Source organism: Anas platyrhynchos, chromosome 7, assembly GCF_047663525.1.
Source record: "Anas platyrhynchos isolate ZD024472 breed Pekin duck chromosome 7, IASCAAS_PekinDuck_T2T, whole genome shotgun sequence".
Classification (NCBI taxonomy): domain Eukaryota; kingdom Metazoa; phylum Chordata; class Aves; order Anseriformes; family Anatidae; genus Anas; species Anas platyrhynchos.
In genome coordinates, this window is record NC_092593.1 from 15,105,394 (window position 1) to 15,130,360 (window position 24,967).

Here is a 24,967-nt window from a genome sequence, read left to right on the forward strand (position 1 = left end):
ACATGCATTAGGCAGGGCAGGCTAGTAAATCTCCCCATTACAGAATGAGAGCCCCGAGTACTGCATGTGCTGTGCAAGCAAGTAGTGGCACCGGGGTATTGCTTCAGCGAGGGGCGGTTGCCACCTGTGCTGAAAAGCTGATTAAGGATCATCTCCTTCACAGGAGCCCCCCGGCCTCCTCTCCTTTCCGTGACTGCTGTGGGGCTGAAATGTGCCCGTGGCTTTTCCCCAGGGACGGTACAGCCTAGGGGTAGAGCAGATTGCACGAGAGCTCTCAGTGAAAAGCAGCTTTAAACTTCGCCCGGCAGTGCTGTAGAGAGGTGTATTCCTCCTGCTTCCAGGCTCTGCCCACAGCCAGCACGCCTTGCTGCCTCCGAAAACTGTTCTCCTCGTGCTTCAGCCTGCTCCTCATGGAAGTACAAGTAGGGAGCAGACACCTGCCAACACAATCCTGCACCTTGAGGCAGATGCAGCACCACCAGCAACCTGAAGAGTAAGTGCCATGAGCAGAAATAAATCAGACCACAGTTTCAAGGAGAAAAACTACCCCCAGATCAGGTCTGACCATGCTGTATTTTAGCTACAAAGAGGAGATACAAACCAACCCAAATTAGCACTGTGATTACTTAAACGGAGTTCTCGCTCTCCATAGATCTAACTGCAAACTCCCTGCATTTCTTGTCTCCCTTTCTGATCTGATCTTTAAAATGATGCACGGCGAGGGGAAGGTGGGAGGGGGTGCCTCTAAGCCGCATCATGTGCTTTATGGAGGCGAGCCAAGCAGCTACTTAGGCAACCATTAGGTCGGGAAACAATCGCTTCCATCATTCCCAACACGTGTGTCAACATAATTCCATGCTCTCTTTGTCATGCAAAAAGTCTTGGCAAAGTGACCGGATACACCCAGAAAGCAGGAGCAAACTAAGCTCATTATGTTAACCCGGAGATCCCACAGCATCCTCCGGTGCCACAGAAGGAGACTTCCCATTTTTTGCCATGTAGGAAAGGAAATTTGCTGCGCTGAGAAGGGCCGGAGCCAAGCCTGACTTCAGAAGTGTGTAAGGAAATTCACGACTGGGTTTCGTGGAAAGGGGACCCCTCATCTGACAAGCACAAGAGGCTGTGTCAGGCAGTGTGATCGCAGGCGTTGCAGAAGGTACGGCATCTTGCATAACTACAGAGACTTCCCTCTCCTGTGTGCTCGCTGGAATCCTTCCAGTCATGCTAATACAGCTCTGCAAAGGAAAACTCCTGCCAAATGGGAGTATCAGCTTCTCTAACTCTTTATTGTTGTCATTGGTAACTCCAGACTTTGTTTTCCTTTTAAAGGAAGGTTCAATGCATTTTACAACCATTAAACATCTTTTCTTCTCTCCATCTATACTTGTACCCCCTACTAACAGCACAAGGCTTGTGCACATGGGAATAGCTGGCACTACTGGCCTAATGGCTTCTTTACATAGCCAGGCAGAGCAAGAAGACCCTTCCTTCTGTCTGAAAAATGCTGAATACATCCTCGGTGCTCTAGCAACTACAGAACATAGGAAATTTCCCAGAGCACAGGTATTTATTAATTTAAAGATTGGAGTTTTCATCAACCATATTTGCTGCACCTTTCAATTCCAGATTCAGTGCAGTGGGAGGCAAGTCCTAATACTGCTAGACATTTGCAAACCCCTTCAGACTTCAGCTGCTTTGCCTCTGCTCTGCCACAGTTAACATATATTTTGCTGCCCATTTTGTCTGGTGAGTGCTTGCAAGTCCAACCCTGGTTTTAGCAACGCATTCAGCAAAACACAGCTTCTCAGCAGTCCATGGTCACAAGGGCTGACATAGACTCAAAATGGGGATGTACAAGAATAGTAAAAGCTTTTCCTATGTGTTGTCAACATCTCCTCTAATGAAGCAGGATTGCTATTGATTGTTGAGTTTAAGCCTGTATCAGTTACACTACCTGCTTTGTTCCTTTAAGATGCCATATTTTTGGCACATCCTCTTACCACCCAAACTCTCAAGAAGCAAGAGCAGAGAGCGCTGTCCAAATGGGCAAGTGTACAAGAACCTTCCCCCAGCATCATCGCAGGAGTGGAAATAAGCATTAGGTTCTGACTTTGTCCTCTCCCTGCTCCACCACTCTGCAAATTTACTCTCTACAGGCTTCTGAAAACACACATCTAATACTACAGAACATTGTTAACAAGTCAAATAAAACAAAAGAGTAAAAAGTGAACATACCTGAATGAGAGAAACGTTGTGTAGACTAAGTCTGAAGAGGTAGTTCCTGCATGAGCAAGCAGAAGAAAGACAAATCGTTAGGCTATCAAAAGAAGGAAGGGAGAAGTTATAAATGCAAGTAATAGTTTTGGTTATCCATTTCTATGGACAACGAAGGCCTGTTGGATTTCTCTCCAAAGAATGTAAAAATAATAACATGTCCCTTGTTCATTTGTCTTAGCAAGCCTTATAGCAAAGCTCTGAGCAGGGCTGGAGTAAAATACTCCAAACCTCGTAATGGAGGCCCACACTGAAATCCCAACAGAACAGGGTCTATTTCAAGACCCTCACAGGACTTTGGTCGAAGCCCTGTAAGGGCTGTGTTCATGTTTTTATTTCTGCTGACTGAGAAAGCTGGGGTTGGATACAAGCCAGCTGGAGCAAAGCTACCTCCTGCAGTACACTCCCCCCAAGTCTATCCTTGCAGATGGACTTGGTGCAAAAGGAGGAGGAGAGGAGAGGTACTTCTCAGCAGAACCTCTCTGCACGGAAAACCAGCAGGGAAATCAAGGCAGTGACTGCAGATACTCCCAATCCTCCTGTCATCACATCTTCAAAGGCAGAGCAAGGGAATTCCTGACAGAAGTCACTGTAGCATGAGATACAACACAGCAGCTGAGCTGCAGCCCTCCCTCTGCATGTTCCTATCCCAACACAAACAGGAGGGAAGGCACATTTGCATCAACATCTATGGAAGAGTCTTAGTTAACAGGTTTTACCTCACATTTTTGCTTGCTAAGACAATGCAGTTACCAGCAATCAGCTGACATGTATTAAGCCATATGGACTTGATTGTGTGCTTGAGGCTTTTGGCCATACCTAGCTTCATATTTTTGCATCCCATCTGTCATCTTCATCGGTGTGAAGAGCTGTGATCCTTTTCCAACATCCCTGTCACCGCAACCTCCCAGAGAAGACATATTTATATTGCACCAGGTGAACAATGGTTTTGTGGTGGCTCTGTTTAAGCAGCAGAAAGTGCAGCTTTGGTGGCAGAGCTTCATCCACCCTACAAGTGCTAGTCTAGGGACATTCCCCTACCTACCAAAAATGCAAGTGCAATGTCAGTGAGGTCAAGAAGTCAATGGAAGTTGACTTCTGGTCTTATAGTGATGAAAAGGTCCTAAGGATTCTTCTGAAGAGCCTTGATTAGAGTCTGTAGTCAGCAGCACATTCTGCCCAAGCAAAGAAAGTTACTGAAACTTCCACACATGAGAAATCCATATGGGGTCACAATGACCACTAAGAGGCTTGAGCAGTTTTTCCTTTTCCTGTTGTCTCTCACCTTAATATCATGGAAGTCATAATCACTGAGTTTCTGTATATTTTGTCCCAGTTCTGTAAATAAATCAAAGGATCTCAACCACTGCAGATTGTCAATGAAGATGGGTGGGGACAAGGATGATGAGGGACCGTGGAAGTCAAACTCTTGGTACCAGATCTTCAGCCAGTGTAGCTCGAAGTTGCACCACCTCTGTCCTATTCTCTACTGGGACTGCTTACCCAGGGAAGAATGAGTCCCATTAGCAATATCTGAACAAAATGTATCCGTAATTATTACACCTCCTGTAAGTATGCAGAGAAACACACACACAAAACCTCCATCTTCTGTCCTAGTCCGATCACCAGCAGCTCTTTCATATTCTGAAACCTTACTCTGTCTCTAAGGACTGCACACTTTCCCAGGTAATTTGTTATTAACTCTCTGGCTACAGACTTAAATATTATGCCCTGCAGATGCATGCAGCTGACCAGAGGCGCTAAGCTTACATACAGCCAAAATCTCAAAATGGAGGAAAATTCTCCTCCAGTGACTGATCTGAGTGGAAGCACATGCTGCTCTCACCAAAATACTAATGCAATTCCAGGACATGAGGTATCATGGAATAAGCCTTCTCCTGCAGAAATTAAGCATGTCACTGGCCTCCAGTGTTACAACACCCTAAGGAGAAAGTTCTCATAACCAGGGATTTGAAGTTGCTATCCTGTTGTTAAGCATGCTATTTAAATGCATTGATTTTGGAAGTCATACAGCAGATTCCAGCTCCTTGTTTCAGTCTTGTAAAAAGCTGGACAGTTTGACTGAGTAATAAATTTTAATATTAGGTTTTTTCCCCAGTAGTGCTGCACAGCAAATTCAACCAAAATATATTTAATGGAAAAGATGTAGCTAAAGGACACAGTTTTCCTAGCACTCAGCCAAAACAGATGCAGACAGGAATTAGTGTCCATTTAAAAAAAAGGCAGTTTCTGTCCTCTCAGTGCCTGCTGCGCAGCACCTGAGCAAAGCATCAGTGGTGAGATCACGCGGGTGGCTGAGACCTAAACCAGGCAGAAGCACAGCATTGATGTGAGAAGCACAATGATCTTCCAAAAGCTTCCCACTAACCTCACCTCTCGAAACCTGACCTTGTAGCTTTCTTACAGCAAGGAGGGTTTCCCTTTGCTTTTCATCAGCTTGCTTTACCTGGTGGCTGCACAGCCCCTGGCAGTCTCTTTTTGTTTGTTTGATCCTTCTGACGTCTCATCAGCAGCAATATGAGCACCATTAGGCAGACTGGGCTACCAGAGACACCAGCCGACCTGCCCGGCTAGAACCGACTAATCCTTAATTAGTAACACCTTCTTTTAACCACACTTGCTCTGTAAAACTATACGAGGAGTGAAAAGCCAAGGGGAAAGATCTGCTGAATAAGACAGTGCCATTGTTATGAATTGCATTCTAAATGTAATTTCGGGCCAAGCATGAACAAGGTCTCTGAATGACAGGCATGGTTTATTGTACCTAGAATTGCCCCATTTGTGTCTTTTTTTCTGCTCGTATTTGAAGTTATGTCTGTTTAATACCTTGCTGAACTATAATTTAAAGCAGCTGGAAGAGTAGGATTAAGAAATATATGAGAACACCGAGATCTCTGCATGAATAGATGAGGTGCCTTCTTGGTCTTTTTTTTTTTTCTCCCCCACTTTATCTTGTAAATGTTGGCTAATTCCTTTCTCTCTTAAATTAAGCCCCTCTGGACTACACCAGAAGAGCAGTTGCTTGGTGCAAGCAGCTCTTCTAATAACCTTCTTCGCCCATGTAAGAAGCTGGTGCACAAACGTGGAGGGATGGGTCAACCTCTTCCTCACTTTCTGTTCTGAAAGGTCATGCACCTTCACTCCATGGTTTTACAACAAAAGCTCTCTTTCATCCCAGAGTCGGCTGCATTTCAGCCATCTCCAGAGCAAAAGGTTAAACTCTTCTAATTATTCTGGGATAAACATTATTACATACATTATAGGTGCCTCACATTGCTAATTATTACTACTACTAACTTTATTGCTCACAACTACTAACCTTATTGCTCACAACATCTGTGCAGTTCTGAAGATGCCCGTGTTAATCAGTGACACCCCGAATTCTCAGCCAAGACCGTGATCACAGCATTCAAGCCTACGCTGAAGTGCCATTTAAACTCTTGGAAATTGGGTATACACTGAAGCGCTTTATTTCTCAAACAGTGCCCTCGACACTAGTCTGCCTATGGACAGAGCCAAGCTGCAGCATAAATCCTGTAGAGGGAAGTCTTTGTTAATTGGCTTTGTAATTTGTATTTGGCTGCCTTATAAAATGATTAAGCGCTCACTGTGCCTGGTACCACAAAGCATACGTACCAGAGCAGCAGGAGAGCAGCTGAGATGTATTTTAAAGGCTGGAAGAGTATATCCACTTAAATCCACTTGCCACGACATTCCCAAGTCAAAGCTGCTTAGGCAGGGTTTATTTCTTACAGCCACGAGCACCTTGGGTGAACTTTGCAAGGCGATGCCCATGCACTCGTTCACACGTCGCGTGGCCTTGAACCAATTCACAGAGAAGGCAAAGTAACTTTGTCTACAATACCACCAGGCAACAGAGCTCCGAGACAAGCTAGGCTTTTCCAGTGGGATGCTGCACAACAAGAGTGCTTGAGGAAAAGCTGAAACCCCTCCTTTAAGGAGTTCTGAAATGATGAGGGCTGCAACGTGCTACAGATACAACCTACGGATGGGCTGGTTTCCAGTGCTGAGCAGAGCCCTCTTTTCAGGCACTGCTTCTGCCTGATGACAAAATGATGCTTCCTTCTAATTAATAAAGAGTGTGCTTTTCAGTTCAGCTGTGGTAAATCAGGAGGGCTTTCCCCGCAGCTAATGAGCAGGTGTAAATGAAAGGTTACTCTAGCTTCAGATTAAAATCAGAAAGGTTTGTTCATGTTTCCCACCGCTGCCCCGCTCCACGCTGACCAAGCAGGTAAGATAACCCTCTGTGCTTCACAACAACCCCTGCCAGCGACCCTGGAGCCACCAGCTCCCTCGTGCTGGCCACCACCTGCACCTCTCAGGACCCTGATGTGAGCACAAGAGCCCACACAGCTGTCCTGCAAGGACAAGCAAAGCCCACAGAAGCTGATAATGTTTGATCATGCTAAAATAATGCTTTTAGGCAAAGCTAAAGAGGACTGAGTGAAGAGTCACTCTCCTCCTTTGGGGCTATTACTGCACTGAAAGGCACCTGGCACAGACCAGGTGAGCTACTGCAGATTTCAGGCGTGCTCTGGTGCTCCGGGAAGGGATTCCCCAAACTTGGGCTGCAATCAGGTGCCAGGTCTGCAGGAGGGACTCAACTGTCGCAGTGTAGATAATAAGGAAAATAATTAACAGAGCAGGGTCCTTTGGGCAATGCGAAACAAGGCCCAGATTTATGCATGTGACAAACCTCGTGCTGCCTCCCGGTACCCCTGGGAGCTGAGTCCTGGGGCTGAACCATGGGCAGGGAGCCAGCAGCTCCTGTCAGCTCTTCCCATCTTTGCTCCTGGAGGCCTCAGATGTACTTTGTGCTCGCACAGTACACGACAAACACAGCTTAGTCATGCTTCAGGACTCCCTGCGAGCTGGTTAGTCTCATTCCCCCCTTATACTAATGGAGAAAATGAGCCAGAGAAAGGTGAAGTGACCTTCTCCAAAGAACACAGCACGGCAGCGATGGAATCGAGAGCAGAGCCCGGGGCTCCTGGCTACCAAATCTCATGCTAGATTACCGCACAGCGCCTCGACGCAGGTCCAGCTGTGGCTGAACTTTTCAGGTGGTTATCCACGCCTCCGAAACAGCCAGCCAGCCCAAGAAACCCTGCCCCTGCAGGATGGGCTGGCCTTTGCTCTCAGAAGGAGTTAATTAAGTGCCTGCCCCAGTGTGAGGTGGCAATCACTTTGCAAATGCTGCTTGAGAGATTCATTTGAGGGTCCTCGCATACACCTGCTGGGGAAAAAAGGTGGTGAGCCAGCATCTCTCTCGCAGGCTGGATCCCTATTCACCAGTAATTTTGTTTCTATTGAAGAAAAACTTGTCCGGTCTATCATTCTTCCTTAAAAATCAATAGATGTTCAACAGAGAGCCACACTAAATGGCACGCAGTAATATGATGCAGTTGCTGTATGAGCAATAGCTTTTCCCAAAGCAACATTTCTCCGTGATAAATCTAGCCGGAGCTGGAGGAGCATCCTCTTACAAGAGGCTCCTTATGCAAGCAGCATATCATTCTGATTAAGCAGCTTCCAAATTAAGCGAGGGTCACAGCTACCGTGTCTGCATTGCCACCGTGTTTGCACACAAGGCCCATTTCGTACTTCTCAGCAGAAACAAGGATGGAAATCAAATCCCCCGAATTGCAGTCGGTGGAGGAGCGCTACCAGCACCTGCAGCAGCACCGGGTGCAGTCTCGATGCTGTGCCAGCTCTTGGAAGAGGCAGAAGAGGCAGATGTATGTGGCCTCAGACTACGCTGGACAACAGGATGGCTGTGGCACACTTGACCAACACCGATCCTCAGAAATCTGGGCTGTTGTTGCTGCTGGGGGGATCACAGGAAGGGTTTGGCCCTTGATCTGCAGCCATGTCCCCCCTCGCACACCTCGTGAGGGCAGCAAGCTGGGCTCGGCTGTCCCTGGCCCTCTTCTGCCCTGGGGTGGGAGAGGGGTCCCCTCGGTGGGGGCATCACGTTGTCCCGTGTCCCCAGGCACCTTCAACCCACCATGGTCTGGAGGGGAGCAGAATTTGCATGCTTTGGAGAACTGGGATTTTTTTTAAATATTGTTTGAACATATTTGTAAAAGGCAGGCTGATTTCCATAAATGTTTTGGTTACTTTTCTCTCTGTTTCAATAAATGAGTTCCTTCAAAACCCTCGAGATGGAACCCGAGCCAAATTTACAGAACTGGTGTGTGGGTTTGTTCCTGTTTTCCTGGAAGAGTGAGTCCATCCCTCAGACCATCACATATTATCCCACACGCCACCCCAGCTCTCTCCTGACATGCAGCTGACAGCTCTGCTGTCCCTCTCTCCTCCAGCTGGCAGAGTCCCAGATCACTTACAGCACCTCACGGTGGCCCCGAGCTGCACGGGGACCTTTCATCTCCTGTTTGCCCATCACTTTGGTGAGTTTTCCTAAGCCAAGCTGTGAAATTCCTCTTCTTCTGATGCACCAAACATCGTTCAGGTGCTCCCTGGCGGCCCCCCACCTGCCTGCTCGGGCTGACAAGCGCGCTCAGCTCTGTCACCCTCTCCTCCAACTCGGGATGAGTTCAGCACAACTTAAATGGAAATACTGAGCGAGGCGGCCGGTGAGATGAAGTTACTGCCAACCAATCCCTTCTCCTTGCTGTGTTTTTCAGACCTTCGCAGGGGCACAGAGCAGTGGGCTTTAGCACTTAGACATCTGGATATAAAGCGATATACACGTCGCTGTGCTGAGCCCTGCCATACAAAACCGACGTGTCACCAACTTAACTGGAGCACAAGTCAGTATTTTCAGTAGTGCCTAAGGAAAAGCTGCCATTGCCTCTCCTCCAGATACAACACCAGGGGCAAAGCTGTCTCCTTGCTCTCTTGCAGCTGCAACTTCTCCTGTGCATTGGCCAGGCCCAGCGACCTGGCAGTGCAGCAGTGTAGCATTTCGTCTGATGGATTTATTAAGAGTAAATTAAAGCTCATGTTCTGGTCTCAAGCAAATGTACAAGTTTTAACTAAGAAAAAAAACTGACACTTTGAACAAAATTTGAACTAGGCTCCAAATTTCCCAGAATCCCATCAGCTATGAAAATGATCCTTTCATTCTCTCCTGTCCACACCTTTTCCCTCCTTCCCAAGGGGTAAGCCGGGGACAGCACAAATTTGGGGTATGGCAAATTCAGACAGCCTGCAGACCAGCAGAGGAAAGCAAATTCCATAGGTAAGAAAGAGACACGCACCCAGTGGGGTTTCACCCCTCCACACTTACACAAGGGCTGAGCTGACCTCCTCTGGCACGCTATCAGAGAGGAAAATCTCCCTCTGAACTATCTCAGGCTCAACCAGAGAGGTTAAAACCTGCACTTTAAATCACATTTTTATTCTCTGCACAAAGAAGCTGTGCACCCCCAATTATGGATTTAACTAGCTGTAATGTCTAATCACAGGTTTCTCACCTTCGCTGTATTCTTTCTCATGCAGGTCAGGCAATTTCTTCAAAAAACATCAATGGTCCTTTGAAAGTATCTGTTAATTTCACAGACTGCTTTCCCCCTTTTTTCTCACACCACCACATTACCTGCCTCCCTTCACCCCCCAATACAAGGACATAACTTTAATTTTGTCTGATAGGAAGAACCGGAGTGAGAAAGGATGCCTTTTGTTGTTTTTTTTTTTTTGTTTCCTCACAGCAGCTTTCTCAGCTACCCTCCTACAATCTGGATATAATCAAAAACATTATCATGCTCCTTGCTTGCTCACGTCCTCATTAATACCTCAACTGGCAAGGTAATTTCTCAGCCAAACGTGACTTGGTGGGGTGGAAAGCTGAGGTAAGGCAGCGTGATACTAATGGGAGCCACCCGAACGTGGCAGGAGCTCACCTCGGTCATATTGTCTCGGAAGAGCTATCGAGCCAAATTCTGCAGTCAGTGGAGAATGGCACTTCATTCCTGGATGTAACAGGACAAGCCTGTGGTCTGTTGAACCTTTGGCCGTGCCCATGTGATTGTGCCCAACATTAACTCGTTTGCATTTTATTCTCTCCATGCTGTGTGAGACTGGACTTCAGCTGTGCTGAAGATCTCCAGCAGCATTTATGTCTTATTTAGAGGTGCAAGGCTGAGGGCAAGTGCCAGGTACTTGCTACTACCAGGTAGAAACACAAAAGTAAATGGTCCAAATCCAAACTCTGGCACAAATTTTCTGTAAATCCATCAGAAAACTTTGGCTATGTCCACACTAGCTAAGCAGAACAGTGCAGAGACCTCTGTGGTTGTGCAGACTTCTGTCAAAGAGCAGCCTGCACTCCCTCTCAGAGCTACTATAAACTCACGTGTCTCAATATCACAGTGTTCTTCACAGGGCAGGCTTGCTCTTAATCCCTCTGGGCCTTGGATTCCCACCTACGGTGTGAAATTATTAGTGCTTTTCCGCCTCGCAGAAGCCCCGATAGTTTGGCAGTAGGAAGTGTTGTTGATAAAGTTGAGCCCAACGCCGACGCTCCAGGACTGCAGACCCCCTCTGCCCTGCCTTCTGCCGCTCAGCCTCCTGGGCTGCACACTGCCTTCTGCCCAGGCAGCACAATCTGCTGAGATTTGCTCTCTTCAGGCTTCAGTGGCAGTCCAGCTCTGGGTAGGATTGAAGGTGCCCAAGGGTAGGAGCAATATTTTCCAAGCAACGCAGGTTTTGAGAGTTTTACTGCAGCGCTCTGGAGCTTTCTGCCAAGCAGGCAGGGAAGAGCCTGTGTTCAGCCAGAAATCTGCATGAAAGCTGGTGTCTGACAGACTAATCTATCATACACCGGAGAGTTTCAATAAACTCGGGATGCCAATCCTGCTGGTCGAGGATCTTAGACTATATTTACAATTTGCCACATTTCTGCAAGCTGCAACCTGAAGCAACTCTTTCGGGGTATCAGTCCCTCCGCTCGGCCTCCTGCTCCTGAGCTGGTGCGATCCAGAGATGGTTTTGGGTTCGTGCAGTCAGGAGCAAGACCAGCCAGGAAAGGGTGCTCCCAGGCTGCTGTGCTACCCCTAAGGCATCCTGTTCAAAGCCAAAAGCGATCCTTCCAACACCATGTTTCACAGCCAGAGTTAGAGGCAAAACTTTTGACCTGATCTGTAACAAGTTTGGTAAGTGCTATAGCGCCTTCTCTGCTCCCCAAACTAACCCATCTCCTTTCTCACGCCTACCCACTTGACATTAACAGGCACATTCAGTTCAGGTCTAAAACAAGCATGAAAATCACCCCCTGCTAAAGCACCCCAACTTGCACCCCTAGCAGCTTGGTAGCTTTACATGTGATGCAGAAAAGTCCAGCAGCCCACAGTGACGTGTGCTTCACACGCCAGCTCCGAGCCCCTTGCTGCAGCATTTGCTCGCTGCCCTCTGCCTCCGGGAGATTCTTGGTCATGGCCATTTGTGACGAGGACTCCTGAGCTTCAGCTCCCCGCACAGCAGCCCCGAGAGATAATCCCTTCCCATCGCCTGATGGAGCTGACAGCCCTCTTGGCAGGCACAGCTATGAGGACTTCTGGTCGTGACGCTCTCTGGCTGCTTTTCTACGGCGACACCTCCCCTCGCTGCGCGTGGCCAGCCCTCGCAGCCGTGCCTCTCACACCCGCAGCCCCAGCAGGCTGCTGCCCTGAGCTCACACCCCCACAGCTTCCTTCTGGGAGCAGTCAAATGTTTCCCCCAGGGCTTCCCAGCCACTCCCGGTGCTGCCATTTGTTTGGGTACTGTCCTCCTGTTGTCCAAGCTGTTTCCTCTCAGCTTGCTGGCGTGCCGGATTGCCACATGGTGTCTCGACCACGTTCCTTTCAATCTTTTACACTCTCCTGCCCAGGGAGCTCTTGTGAAGCACGCTTTTCGGCTGGACTCCAAGCAGGGTCTTCCATATCAACACTTCTTTATTGGCTCCCACCTCTGCCCGGCCACTGAGGAGTTTCAGGAGCAGTGGTGGGATGTCACTGCTACACAAAACCCATCCTCCCCGGGGTTAGGACACCCTGCCCATGGCACAGGTGGGAGAGCACAGCACCGCTTCTCAAGCCCGCAGGTGAAATCGCTGCCATGGGGAGCAGAGAAATCCAGCCTGCCTCTGCCACAGGCAAGGCAGGGAAGAAGTATATGGGAAAGGGCAAAAGAAGAATGTCAGAGGGTTGAGCTAGGATATCCTGCAGGAGTGGGGATGGAGGCTTCCTCCTGCCCCACCACACCACCCCCAGCGTCCCTGCCACAGCACAGGCACGTTGGTGCTGGCAAAGGAGCCACAACCTGGCTGCTACTGGCAGCATCGAGGTCTGACCGTGAGCTACAGCAGGCAGATTCCCTCAGTTCAAACAGTTGCATCTCTTAAGTCCCCGCTTTTTAACACAGGTCTCTTTTGCTTGCCCATCGAGTTAGGAAATTCAGCTGATCTCCTTTGTTAAACCATTTATTGCAGAGCAGCTCATTCAAGCCGTTCTTCCCAGTCCATTCAGCAGCTGTACTGCTGACAAAAGAGCAGTGTCCCAGTCTCCCAGCCTTTGTTCTGGGACCAGAATTATCGCTGCTGTGGCTCTTCTGCTGTGGCGGCACATATACAACTCGTGTCTATAATTCAAAACTATAGCTCATTACGTGACACTAATCTGCGAGAAACTGCCACCCATTTCCTCACCATTAATCTTTGATTTCAGATGTTTAGGTAGAGCGAATAGATCCTCAGTTAATAAAAGCAAATTGCTCGCTGGGAATGCTGTATAACAGAGTTAAATTTGAAATCTAATAATGGGAAAAAGATTGAAAGTAAAGACAATAAGCATTCCTGATCGTGCCATTAGAGAGGGATGGAAGTTTCTACATAGTCAAGGCTGCAATCAGTTTCCATTTCAGCTCCTTTATTGGCTTTGCCTTGGAAGGTTTCTCAGGTCTGAAAAATTCAAGGCTTATTCTTGATGAAAAGAAGAAAGTGTTTTTGCAAAAAAAGCAGGACAATTGGACAAAGTGGCATTGCAGATAGCTAGCACAGAAAAAGCAGCATTCGAGTTCCCCAACTGATCATTTTTTTTAATGTACAGTGGATTTATATGTCTTGTTTTTTGAGCTGTTCAGATCATATTTTCAATTTTTTTCTCAGTAATAATGAGGTCTAGAAAATTGCTTTTCCTCCCATTAAAATAAGCTCAAATAGTAATCACATAAGCTCAAGAGCTGAAAAAAGCAGCAAATATTTCAAAACAATCACTCATTCAGAGAAGAAAAACAGTACATTAAAATACTAACACTACATTTTAAACAAAAACAAAACATGCAAGCTATGAGTCAAAATGAAGGTTATGAATTTTTGAAATGTGTGTTTTTATACTTAATGAAATGTGGCTCATAATACGGGCAGTGTGAGATTTACAATGTTCTAAACTATTCATATCCTTACTTGCAAGTGTTTGGATTTTACAAATGATGTGACAAGTAAATACGTTGCTTAGGAACCATGGTGGGCTTTTGAAACTAATTCTTTTGTTTCTGGGATTTTGACTTGGCAGGTGTTTGGTGCAGTGGAGTTATCAAACTCCTCTGGTTAGCACTCAGACAGCACCAGTCATTCGGGGAGGGCTCTCAGATAGCGATAAAGCTTCAAAATCTGAGGCTCGTGTTATTCCAGCTCCCTGCCTGCACAGTGTGCCCTCAATACCCCTTACAGTTTCAGTCACGCTGTGTCCAATTCCCCAAACCAAAAACCTTTGTGAGCCCCAGGATCTTCTTTTCTTCCAGGAAGCGTTTTCGGTGAAGCTTGGAAATGCAGGATGAACTAAGCTAAGAGGTGCTGTGGTGAGGTCATACGGCTTTTAAATAGAGACAGAAAGAGCTAGTCTGAAATAATTTATAACGCTATCATCTAAGAGAATGATGTTAACCAGGAAATTGAGAAGTGGGAGTACTTATAAACTCCACCCTGATCCCAAACTCCTTCCACAACCCCAGAATAGCTGGTGTTACTACTAATATGATCTACAGTAGCACATTTAAACATGGTTAACATTTAAATTTAGGTTTCATAAATTACACCCTGTTGAGATGGATAGAGACAGCTCCTATCTCTTTGAGGTATTGTTTCATTTGCAAATTCAGGCAGATGGTGCACGAGCAACTAATGACTCAAAAAATCACCCCTAAAAATAGCCCAGAACAAGGTGGGGATTTATCAGGGAGGGAGGGAACAGAAAAGCCTTGACTTCCCATTCCCATTTCTCTGGCACAGCTCCAGGAGCGCAGCTCACCGCAAGGACCCGCGGTGCTGTGCAGAACAAGGCCCCTGCCTGCACCCCATGTTTGTGCACCTCATGTCATGCAATGAGATGGCGAGGAGGGAAAGGGATCCATACTCACCACCTTCCCCACACCCAGGAAAAAAAAAAGCACCCTGGGCAACTGCGTCTCCATTAACTCTATCAAGACTTGCTCAGCACCATCAAACTTGGAGAGTCTCCCAGGCAGGCTGGTCGTACCTCATGAAAACTGACTTCTCCAAGCAAAACCTATAAATACTTGTCACTGGTTCCGCCCGGAGTAACCCGCCGCACTATATTGTGCTTCCAGCAGGAAGCCAAATTTGCTGTCATTCTGCTGTTTGTAATGATACTGTGGCCTCATGTCTAACCGCACTTGTACAAACTCTTGGGGAGACAGAGCTTCCCTCCAGGATGTGTCGCGAGCGTTTGAGCAGGGGTGAAGCGTGTCACCGACAGCAAGGAGGAAACCTGCTGTGCAGCCCAATTATGTAAGCAGTGAATTCCTCAGGGCGACGGGCCCGTGTTTGTACAACGCCTGGCAGAAGGCACCGTTCACGGCTGTCCCCAAAGCAATGCCGTTCTGAAGTAATAAATATTAATAATGGCTGGTTAAAGATTCCAGCGCAGGTAAAGCTCCAACTTGAAGAGTAAAATATTTTTGTATGAAAAGCAGGAGGGCCTCTGGCAATTTAAACCCTGTTAGCGAAGTTTTAGTATTTAGTGCACAAACACAGAAAATGTATGTTAAATACCACTTTGGTTGTCTCTTTGGAGGAAAAAGACTCCCCTTCCACTAACACGTCTTGCTGTCTCTTGTTCATACCATGACATCTTCCAGTCCTGCTCCTCGCCTTCCTGTCCACTGGTGGGAGGAAAGCAGACTCTTCCCGTTTTCACCTACAGCACAGGCTGCTTCCACAATGTTACCTGCTTCTAAATACTATATTTAAACTGCTGCTGCTGGCTGATTTGTTAGGCCATGCTTAGCTCTTTCTTTTTGGGTTGTCTTATCTGTTTATTATGCAATAAAGTAGTTGCTGTGGGGGCTCATGATTCAAGCACTCCTGACATGTATTATTTCACTGAACCATAGTTCTTTTTCCTGGTTACAAATGCAGCTCTAAATTTGTTAGAGCTTGCCTATGCTTATATTGTGTTTGTGTTTTTACCCGTCTCCTACGGCATCCTAAATAAAAGTAATGTTTAAAAATAAAGGAAAATATATGCTAATTATATACGATGTGTTGGAACAACAGAGTTGCACCAAAATGCATTAGGTGGGGATTTGACTATGTCAGCGAGATGAAGTGAACAGGCTACGAAGCGAATTCTAAAAGAAGAGGGAAGAAAGCTATCACTCTTGCTGCCAAAGTCTCACTGCAGCTTATACAAAGGCATGTAGATGAACCTAATATAGACAGAAAGCCTGCCCATGGCAAATACACCAAAAAGCCATATTCTGTTCTGGCAGAGTGATGGTGCAGAATAATTTACTAGAACTCTTCTAACATTCATGATACTGAGGGAGATGCCAGCACTCTGCTTCATTAACCAGTCATTTTGATTGCATCTTTTTTCTTTTTTTTTTTTTTAATTCTAGTAATTTTCTCTTCTTTGCAATTATACTAGGAGTCTAAATCCCTCCACATAAATTATAGCTTTCTCTTTGAGGGGGAGACTGGCCACATAAGCTGGAAACACTCTCCTCTGAAGCCAGAACCTGAAGGGAAAGAGCCTGAGCAGCAGCCCTGGTCTAATTAAAAGATTATCTTTACCTTGCTCCCACAATGAGCTGGTTCCTGTTGGCATCCAGTGCGAGCTGAGAAAAGTCATGCACACCTGGATAGGTGAAATTCGAAACCCAGGGCTTCAGATCTGCAACGAGAAGGAGAAAGCACAACACAATAAAGCTGCTCCAGAAGCAGTGAGTTCACCCAGACATCTACTAATGGATTTCCTACCGAGTTATCTGTCAGGGGAAGGTTAATTAATAATCTATTTAAAGGGTTTCTATTTATTCTGATTCTCCACAGAAGGTGCAAAAACCGTACATAAATGCAGGGCTGTCTCAGCAGTTATTTTCATATCGAAAGTCGGAGACAATGGCAGCTTGATTTTACTTCAGTTAAAACTGGGGATTCACTTTCAGTGCCAGGGTTAAATGGTGTACAGGGACTAGGCTGGCTGCCCTAACAGCTCCATAGCCTGGCCTTCCCTGCTAAGCAATGGGAAGCTGCTGTCCTCCTCCACGAAGAGAAGCTGGGGTCAACTGACTGACCACCAGGTTAGAGTAGGGATGATCTACACTCAAGACCTGGCTGCTCAAAGGACGGGCTTTACCTTCTCTTCCAGGTTTTAGGTTCTGTGCCAGGTTTCACTTTACCCAACATCTGGGATCCCTGTCAATCATATCCTTCCTTAACTTAGATGGGGAGGTGGGATCATCACGGCATCTTAATAGCTGAAAACTGAACAAGCTTGGAGCTGGCTCTATTAACCAGCCTGGATTTAACAACGTGGCAGGTTAAATGCAAAGCAATAGATTTCACTGTGCTCATGGAGACAGAACTCTTATAGAAGCCATATCTATTAACACAACATCAGTTGAGAGATGTAGGGCAGATAATCCTGATTTAATAAAAAATATACCTGCTTAAAGAAAAAGCTAAATCACTTTTTTAGGGTACTCTCAGATGTGATGTTAGGGCATTCACAGAATCCAGTATCTCAATATAGTTACCAACTTTTACTTTGTGTGGATCACAGATCACAGAATTTCAGCCTCCCACTTTACACCTTTGCTGCATGGAATAACTGGGGATAGACTCATGTGTATCTTCCAGAAGTCATCCAGCTTTACTGTGAGGACTTCTCTTGGAAATTTGTTCCATCTGTTAACTATTCTGTCTGTTACATACATGGAGGATACCAAATATTGAGGGAGCAAGGCACAAATGAGACCAAGTTGGTCAAGGTCTGGATGCAGAAGACCCACAAGGCTCAAAATCTTGAACCTGCAAGGTAATATCTTCTGGCCTCATGCCAACGGGACGTCAGCAGACAGGCCGTGACCCAGTGATTCATAATAATAATGATGCAGCCAAGTTCAGACTCGTTCAAAAGAGCTCTGGAAAAACATGCTCCACTGTCATTTTATATCCCCATGCTGAGAAGTCGCACTGAAGGCAGCCAGATTTGAACATCTTCGTGTCGGCATTAGTTCTCCTTTCCACAGGACTTCTCTGTTGATGTTGATGAGGAATCTCATTGTTTGTAAGGCCTTTGTTGTCTTGGCACGCTCTGTAGCATTACAGATGTCAAATGGTATAAAACCTTTGCTGTAGGGATATTTGTTGAGCAATCTTAAGTGCCTTGATCCCTTAAGGGCCTGATCCCATGTCCTACCCAACTTGACACTGCTAGGGCCTCTCTGACCATAAGACCTCCATCCGCACCAGATAAAAACCCTGTCAGCTGGAGCTGGAAGCTTCCAGCTCTTCTCTACATTCCTGGCACGTTACGTAGCCGCACACAACACGTGTACCTCCTCTGCTCTTCAACTAAAAGGCATGAGTTAAGGAATAACTCAGCCCGTCTAACCTTCAAGCGTCTCCACCTCCTACACTCCTCTGGGACCCTTAATGATGTACCAGCACCAGGGAGGCACCGCAGCTTCACCTCTGGCATTCTCCTAACTAATGGGGCTCTGTCTTCTTTTCCTGTAGCTCTTTAGGTGCAGAGACATTTCTGAGGCAAGCAGCAGAACCAGCAACAATAACACCTTTCAGGCGGGTTAGCTGGCTGACATGTGCTGCAGATCTCCTGGCATTTCTGTTGGCTGACGGGGGTGGGATTAGGGGATTGCTATATAATGATGATACCTTTTAAGGATCCTACTTTTAGGCCACAATTTCTCTTGTCATTTTGCTTTCTCTCGTACCAAGTTTTTCCTACTAACCAACCCACTATTACAGTGCGGTGGCAGGAAGAAAATTTCTTCATCTGCTGCTCTAAGCAAAAGCTCCTCACTTCAGAGAGGTACACACTCATCAGTCCGTCCTTCTAATGGCAAGCTCTGACAAATTACAGGTAAAAATAATTACAAAAAAAATATTAAAGGCAGTAGGTAGCTTGAAGCCTTCCATGTTGGCTGAAATGTCAATCAAGCCAAGAAATAACAGGCAGTGTCTTGATTTCTATTACTACTGCAGGTGGTACAACTTATAAAGAAACCCTTCCCGGTTATTAAATTAAAGGCTTCAAGGCATGCATCCTCATAGCAAAATTAAGCTTTTATAGGCATGTAGTTGGAGATTATTAAACCCAGCATGGTCTCAGCTAAGAATGTCTAAATGTGAGTTGTCAGAATTAATGCCAAACGGCACATTCTCCTTCCAAACCTTCTGTCTTCCTGTTAGAGGGAAGGGATAAAGCGGAATGGAAACAGAGCCAGGACATGGGTCTTTTTTCATTCGATACATTCAAATTTAGTGCTCAGACCACAGGCATCCCTAAGGACAGTTCTAGCCTTTCATTTTGAAACAAGCTCAGTTATGCAAGGTAAGTGCTGCCCTGGGCCTAGCCCATATTAGCTGAAGTTTACACATATGGACCCAATGAACTCCAGAGTTTACTTGTATTTGACCTTTCTCAGAAGGCTGATTTTTCCAGTGCTGACTCTTTAATTTGGCTGGAAACCTTCAGTGCTGGGGCATGTTTACATTTGCAAAAGTATCTGTTTAAAAACAGTATGAAAAATTAAAACCCAAGGCCCTGGCTTTGCATGTCGGCAGCAGGAGCCGGAAAGCTAAGAACCACATCGCTTAGGGGCGAAACGCTCATCAAGGCCTCCTTTGTGCTCCTCACCTCTAATCATTTCCAGGGGGTTAAAGATCCCTGCTCTCACTTCCTCCACATTAGGACGGACAAACAGCAGTTTAATAGCTTCCAACACCACCCAGCTGATTCGGTGCCTCTGAAGCTCCCCGAGCGCGGCTCGAGGTGGTTCAGGTGCCCAGCTGCAGGAGCACGGGGCTCCGCAGGAGATGCACGTCTGCAGGCACAGCTGTGCATGCAGGAGACAAGGTGAAAAGAGGCCCTCTGCCATTTCGGAGGGTGGTCTCTGCAGCCTGCTAGCGCTGCTCCGCACCGGGTCCCCGAGGGCGCAGGAGCGGGACAAGGATCAGCTGCACATATGCTGGCGTGCTGAGTTGGAGGAGCTGGGTTTTAAGGGCCTGATCCAGGGGCTCTTCAAATCATTGGCAGTTTTCCACCGAGCTTGATGGGTTTTGGATCGGCTTCTGAAGACGTGGTAAACCTGGTAATGCTTGAGCCTTCATCTCCTCAAAACCAGCTGCTCCCCACCTCCCCCTGACGCTGTGTGTTTTGGAGGGAAGAAGTGTGTAAACACTGCGCTGAGACTTCCCTGCCTGAAGGACAGCACGTACTGCTTCAGCTCACTTGAGGCCACTCACAGCTCCCTTCTCCAGCAGGCCGTAACAGCTCCGTGCAGCCAGCACACACCTTGAAATAGCAGAGAGGTTAAATACCCGTGCCTTGAAATCGTAAAGCCATTGCGAGGTGGATGGAGCCTGGCTAACCACTGCGGTATTCAAGAGCATCTCTTCTGGAGTAATTCTCAGCATGGACTGCCTAGCCTGGAGCAAAAGAAGCTAAACAAAATAGGACCAAGGACTCTTTGTGCAATGTAAGGATGTATCCACATATAAAAACCACCCATGCTCCTGTCTGGACTACCTCTGAATACCAGTGAGGCTGCAAGAGCAGAAGTCTCAGCTTGAATTGTTCGTCCAAGTCTTTCTCCTGTGTTTCGGGCAGAGCTTGCAGCTCAACATGAATACCTCAGTGCCAGCTGCAAAGTCATTATCTTCATGGGAGCTAGCTCGTTGAAAGCTAATTCAGGCACATCCGCGTGAGCCCTTTTCATTCTTTTGTGTAGCAGTGTAGTCACACATTAAGGGTGTCCACACATGGAGTTATTTTGGAATAGCTCCTCATGAGTAGTGCCAGGTATAGCCGCTAGTTGTGCCATCGTGTAGGAACACGAGTCTCCTGCTAAAAATGGGAGGACTGGGAGAAAAACCTCAAAGGTCATAAAAAGACCTTAAGGGAGGAAGACAGGGAAGTCAAACGTGAAGGAAGCTCCAGGCACTGCATTCCAGAAAATACAACCTGAAGCAGATGAATTATATAAAGTCCCTGAAAAATCAGCTGATTCAACAGTAAAGATTTGTGTAATGAGGTGGAGCACATGTACAGAATTGAGGTCCTGCCAGACTCAATGGGCATAAGTAAATTACCTGTTCTGCAGCATTCAAACCTATTTTTGTGCAGTGTTAACCTGACCACACATGAATGCTTCCCTTACTGCCTCAAGATGGTCTCTTAAAAGTTCTCTTAACTCAGCTACTACTTTATGGCATATTTAATTTCTGTATTTGAGTATTTCAGCACTCATGGGGAGGCCAGATGACTGTCATGACTTCTGTAACTGTACAATCTTCTCTCCTTTTGATTTATTTCAGCAACTGGTAGATACTGCAGTTTGCAAGTACCCAACCACTTAGATCTTTTCCAGACTACCCTCTAGCATGGAGGGCTCTCAGTGTTGGATCCCAACAAATGACCAACAGACAGATGTAAATCACTTTGTCATGTACAGGAAAGTTTCAGTCTGCCTTCTTGGTATACGCTGATGAAATGATCCCTTTTCAGAATGAGACCTACTATCTTAAATCTATTCACTTGTCAAGGCCTGCAAAGTCAGATCATCCTCTGCATCAATTATCCTGAGATAATATTCAGAGCACTTTCCACAATGCTGCCGGCTACGAGCGAGGTCACAGTTTCCATTCTGTACGGGTCACCGACCAGAGCCCATAGGTGACAAAGCAAGCAAGGTTGCAACCAAAGCTCAGAAGGCTAATGACTACCCATGCTACCACCTGTCCTCTCAAACACAGCAAGTGTGGACACCTCCAACGATGCATAAAAGTTACTGACAACTTACAGCATTATCGTTATTAGGCTGGCAATGAATCATATTTTAATATCAGCCTCACTTTAAATTTTAGCTCTCCGTTGTAGGTCACACCACAGGTTAGTGCAATAGTCTTTGAAAATGTTTCACTCCTACCCCATGCTGAGATGTAGAAAAAAAGGCTCCACAACAGAAAAACACCCCACAATTCAGCAAAATTGTCAGGGGAAGGAGAAATCTTTTGATGCGCGGGCAGAGCTGAGCAAACAAATGTGTCAGCACTCAGAGCTCAACTTTACTCAGGAGGCCAGAAAACTCAAGCTGGCTTTACCCCAAAAATCCTCCTACACATGCATATCACCCTGCTGTCTTGTCTTCCCATCACCACCTCCACCTCATTACTGGTATTCTCTCGTTCTTTAACCTGAGCTGTTGAAATCTTTAATTGTACATTAAATACGTCCTAATCCCAACTGCTGCAGTATCCAGCTTCATTGCCTTCCTAAATCTCTGATCTCTGCTCATGTACATGTACATGAGGACTTCAAAGGCTTCTGGCAGAGTACACTCCCTTCCATAACATGGGTCAACCCCAGCCCATGCCATAGCCAGCTGTCACCTTATCTCTGCCCTCAATATCCAAATCCAATTTAGATATTCTTCCAGCTGTCTTATATTCATGGTTTTCATTGACCGCTCCTCCTAGCACTTCTTTCTTTTCTAGCAGTCTTTACCTTCCTCATTTCCTGACAATTCAATTATTTCCATCTCAGCCAACTACAAAACTCCCAGGATGTGAGAAACAATGAGCTAACCCACCAGGGGTGTGAGGGTTGCCACGACTGCTGGGTGCACAGCACCATTCCCTTCCAAGGAGATCCAAGAAGCACAAGTGTTGCTCTCTCCAACCTGTCCAAGAGCATGTGGATAGGAAATGACTGGAAGAAAAAAGAGTAAGACTTTTTCTCTTGGTATCAAGACAGAGAGAAGAGTCCCATCTCTCAACTACCAAGTAAAAGGAGGAGGCTTTGCTCCTTACCACCTTGAAGGGAAGAAAGGAACTGAAGATCCAAGTAACCACAGTGATCATATTAACCAAGTCATGCTATCATTTAAAATTGTGTCAGATCTAGACAATTTTGTGCCATCTCTTCACCGCCTACACTTCCTCCTTGAACTGACCTCGCTGAGCATCTTTCATCCCAAGAGAGAAATGGCACCTGGAGATGTAGGCATGGTTCCAAGTACCCAACACCACTAACATTGGAGCCCTCTCTGTCTTGGGGAAATCATGAAACCATTTGGTGTCTCAGGTCTTTAAATTGTTAAATAGTTTGGTGATAAAGCCATCAACTAAGCCATCCACGCCTCGTTATCCGTAAAGCACGCAATGTGCAGGAGGCACTAACTGCTGCTAATGCATACTGAGCATATTTATTCCTTGTTTTCTAAATTTTAATCATTTCTTCAAAACAAGTGCTGCTAAATTGTTTCAATATGGAGAAAGAAGAACATAGTCCAAACCTAATTTTTGCAAAAATACAATTATGACTGCTTGTTTATTTACTTTTTTATTATTAATATGGAGCAGCTGGAAAAACACACTCGTCTGTCAGGAAGAACCCAGGGATTCAACCCCAGATAAAGAAAACACCAGATAATAAGCATGAACTGGTGCCCGCTCCCAGTAAGGGACATTTGGCTGTTATGTTGTCCTGGGGGTCCCCCAAGGAAGGAGATCAAAGGGCTGTGAGTCACATTCCCATTTCTTCACATTTCTGCAGTTCTTCTGTACTTCTAGGCCACTCCTGGCCCATTCTCTCTCTCACTTGGGTTCTCCTCACCTATCTGCACATGGTGAAGGGCAGGCAGAAGTCCAATCGAGCCGTACTCGCAGGACAGCCAGCCAGCAGGGTTGTGCCCCACCACAACCTTGTGAAACCACGCTAACCAGTGGCACACGCAGCCCTGCTGTTAGCTCCCCCTGAGCTTTCCTGTTTTCTTACGAATGGTGCAGAGTGTTTAAGAATCGTGATCCATTGTTTACCGAGACAAGCCCTGCAGCTGTCACGCAATCTCCCTCGCTGAGAACGATAAGGTGAGTGCTCATGCATCACTTGCAGCTTCCTGTGGCATTCTGATCGCTGTAATCCCTCTTTTCAGACAGGAAAGCAAGCTGCATCTTGGCTCCTACAGCCACTACGGTCTGATGGAAAAAAACACTCCTTTGTCATCGTTCAGTCATCGTTCAAACCACCTCCTCCACATCTGGAGGCAGGTTTTTTTTTTCTCACTGTCCTTACGTTTGTATGTCTACATCAGACACGTGTGCCAACGGAGATGGTGCAAGATTCAAGACAACTGTTTTCACAGCGAGAATATCGAGAATATTTCACTGCAGGATATTGACAGAGGGCAGAGAAATGATGGCTGAAGTCTCCTTGAGTTTCACGTGCAGGTACCCAGATCTGCCACAGAAGCAGATGTGTCTGATTCTGACGAACAGAAGTTGACCCTCTTTGCCAGCTCACCAGAGACTGAACTGGAGATACCAAGTCAAATGTATAATCTGCACATTTTAGCTAGCTGGACCTAGGAGGGCTCCTGTTTTCTGTGGACAAAGGTCCCATCGTGAGTCAGTTACAACAATGAATCAGAGCAGGGGCCGTAAAATCCTTAAAGAGTTTTGAAATGAACCTGTTCTCATAAGAATCAGTGTTTTTAAATTGGAAGCTGTCTGATAAGAGTATGGGATTATCAAAGACCACATTTCACTGATGACCTGCACCTCTTCGTTAATGTGCTGTGAAACGGAGCAATCCCTGTGTATAAAACACAAATCAGAATTTTGCAACTCAAGCACTCTCATTAAAAGCGTTCTAAGGACTGCCCAATGCTAGCAGAAAGGAAAGGATGGGTGATATGTAAAATCTGAGGGGTTTTGGCCAAAGCACAAGGATTTCTTCAGGATTTTATCTGCACCTCCCAAAGCTAGAAATGATCACAAAACCCTCTAACCCAGTCCACTGTGCATTGCAGATTACAACCTCTCATGCAGATAACCCTATATCAGGCCCAGGAATACAGTAGATTTCTTAGCCACTTGATTCAACCGTGTTAGAAGAACAAGTTGACCAGCTGGACCAAGGGTTGCTACCTAGGGAGCTCCCTAGGACCAGCATTGCACAGACTTGGTGTGTTGGTTCTGTGCGCTTTGGCTGTGGCCTTGTTCAGCACAGAAGCACACACTTGGTTCCAAGTCCACAATCCCACTGGCTTCAAGGTGCGTGGAAGGTTTTAAGAGAACACGACATATTAATACTCATCAGAAGCTTACGTGCTCAATAAACGAGGTCTGCCATAGCACTGACTCACAGCTTACTCAGTTAGGGAA

The 24,967-nt window shown here is 46.3% G+C and overlaps 1 protein-coding gene across 4 annotated transcripts in view; it reads right to left on the reverse strand.

Annotated features, from left to right (window-relative positions):
• The window catches only part of SEMA5B (semaphorin 5B), a 261,873-nt gene that overhangs the window by 103,444 nt on the left and 133,462 nt on the right, over positions 1-24,967 (reverse strand). For all 4 annotated transcript variants that reach the window (XM_038181972.2, XM_038181977.2, XM_038181974.2 and 1 more), the window contains exons 5-6: positions 16,349-16,448; positions 2,236-2,281 (exon numbers count right to left, since the gene is read on the reverse strand). In XM_038181972.2, the coding sequence (XP_038037900.1) occupies positions 2,236-2,281; positions 16,349-16,448 (146 nt within the window). The remainder of the gene's footprint in view (positions 1-2,235; positions 2,282-16,348; positions 16,449-24,967) is intronic.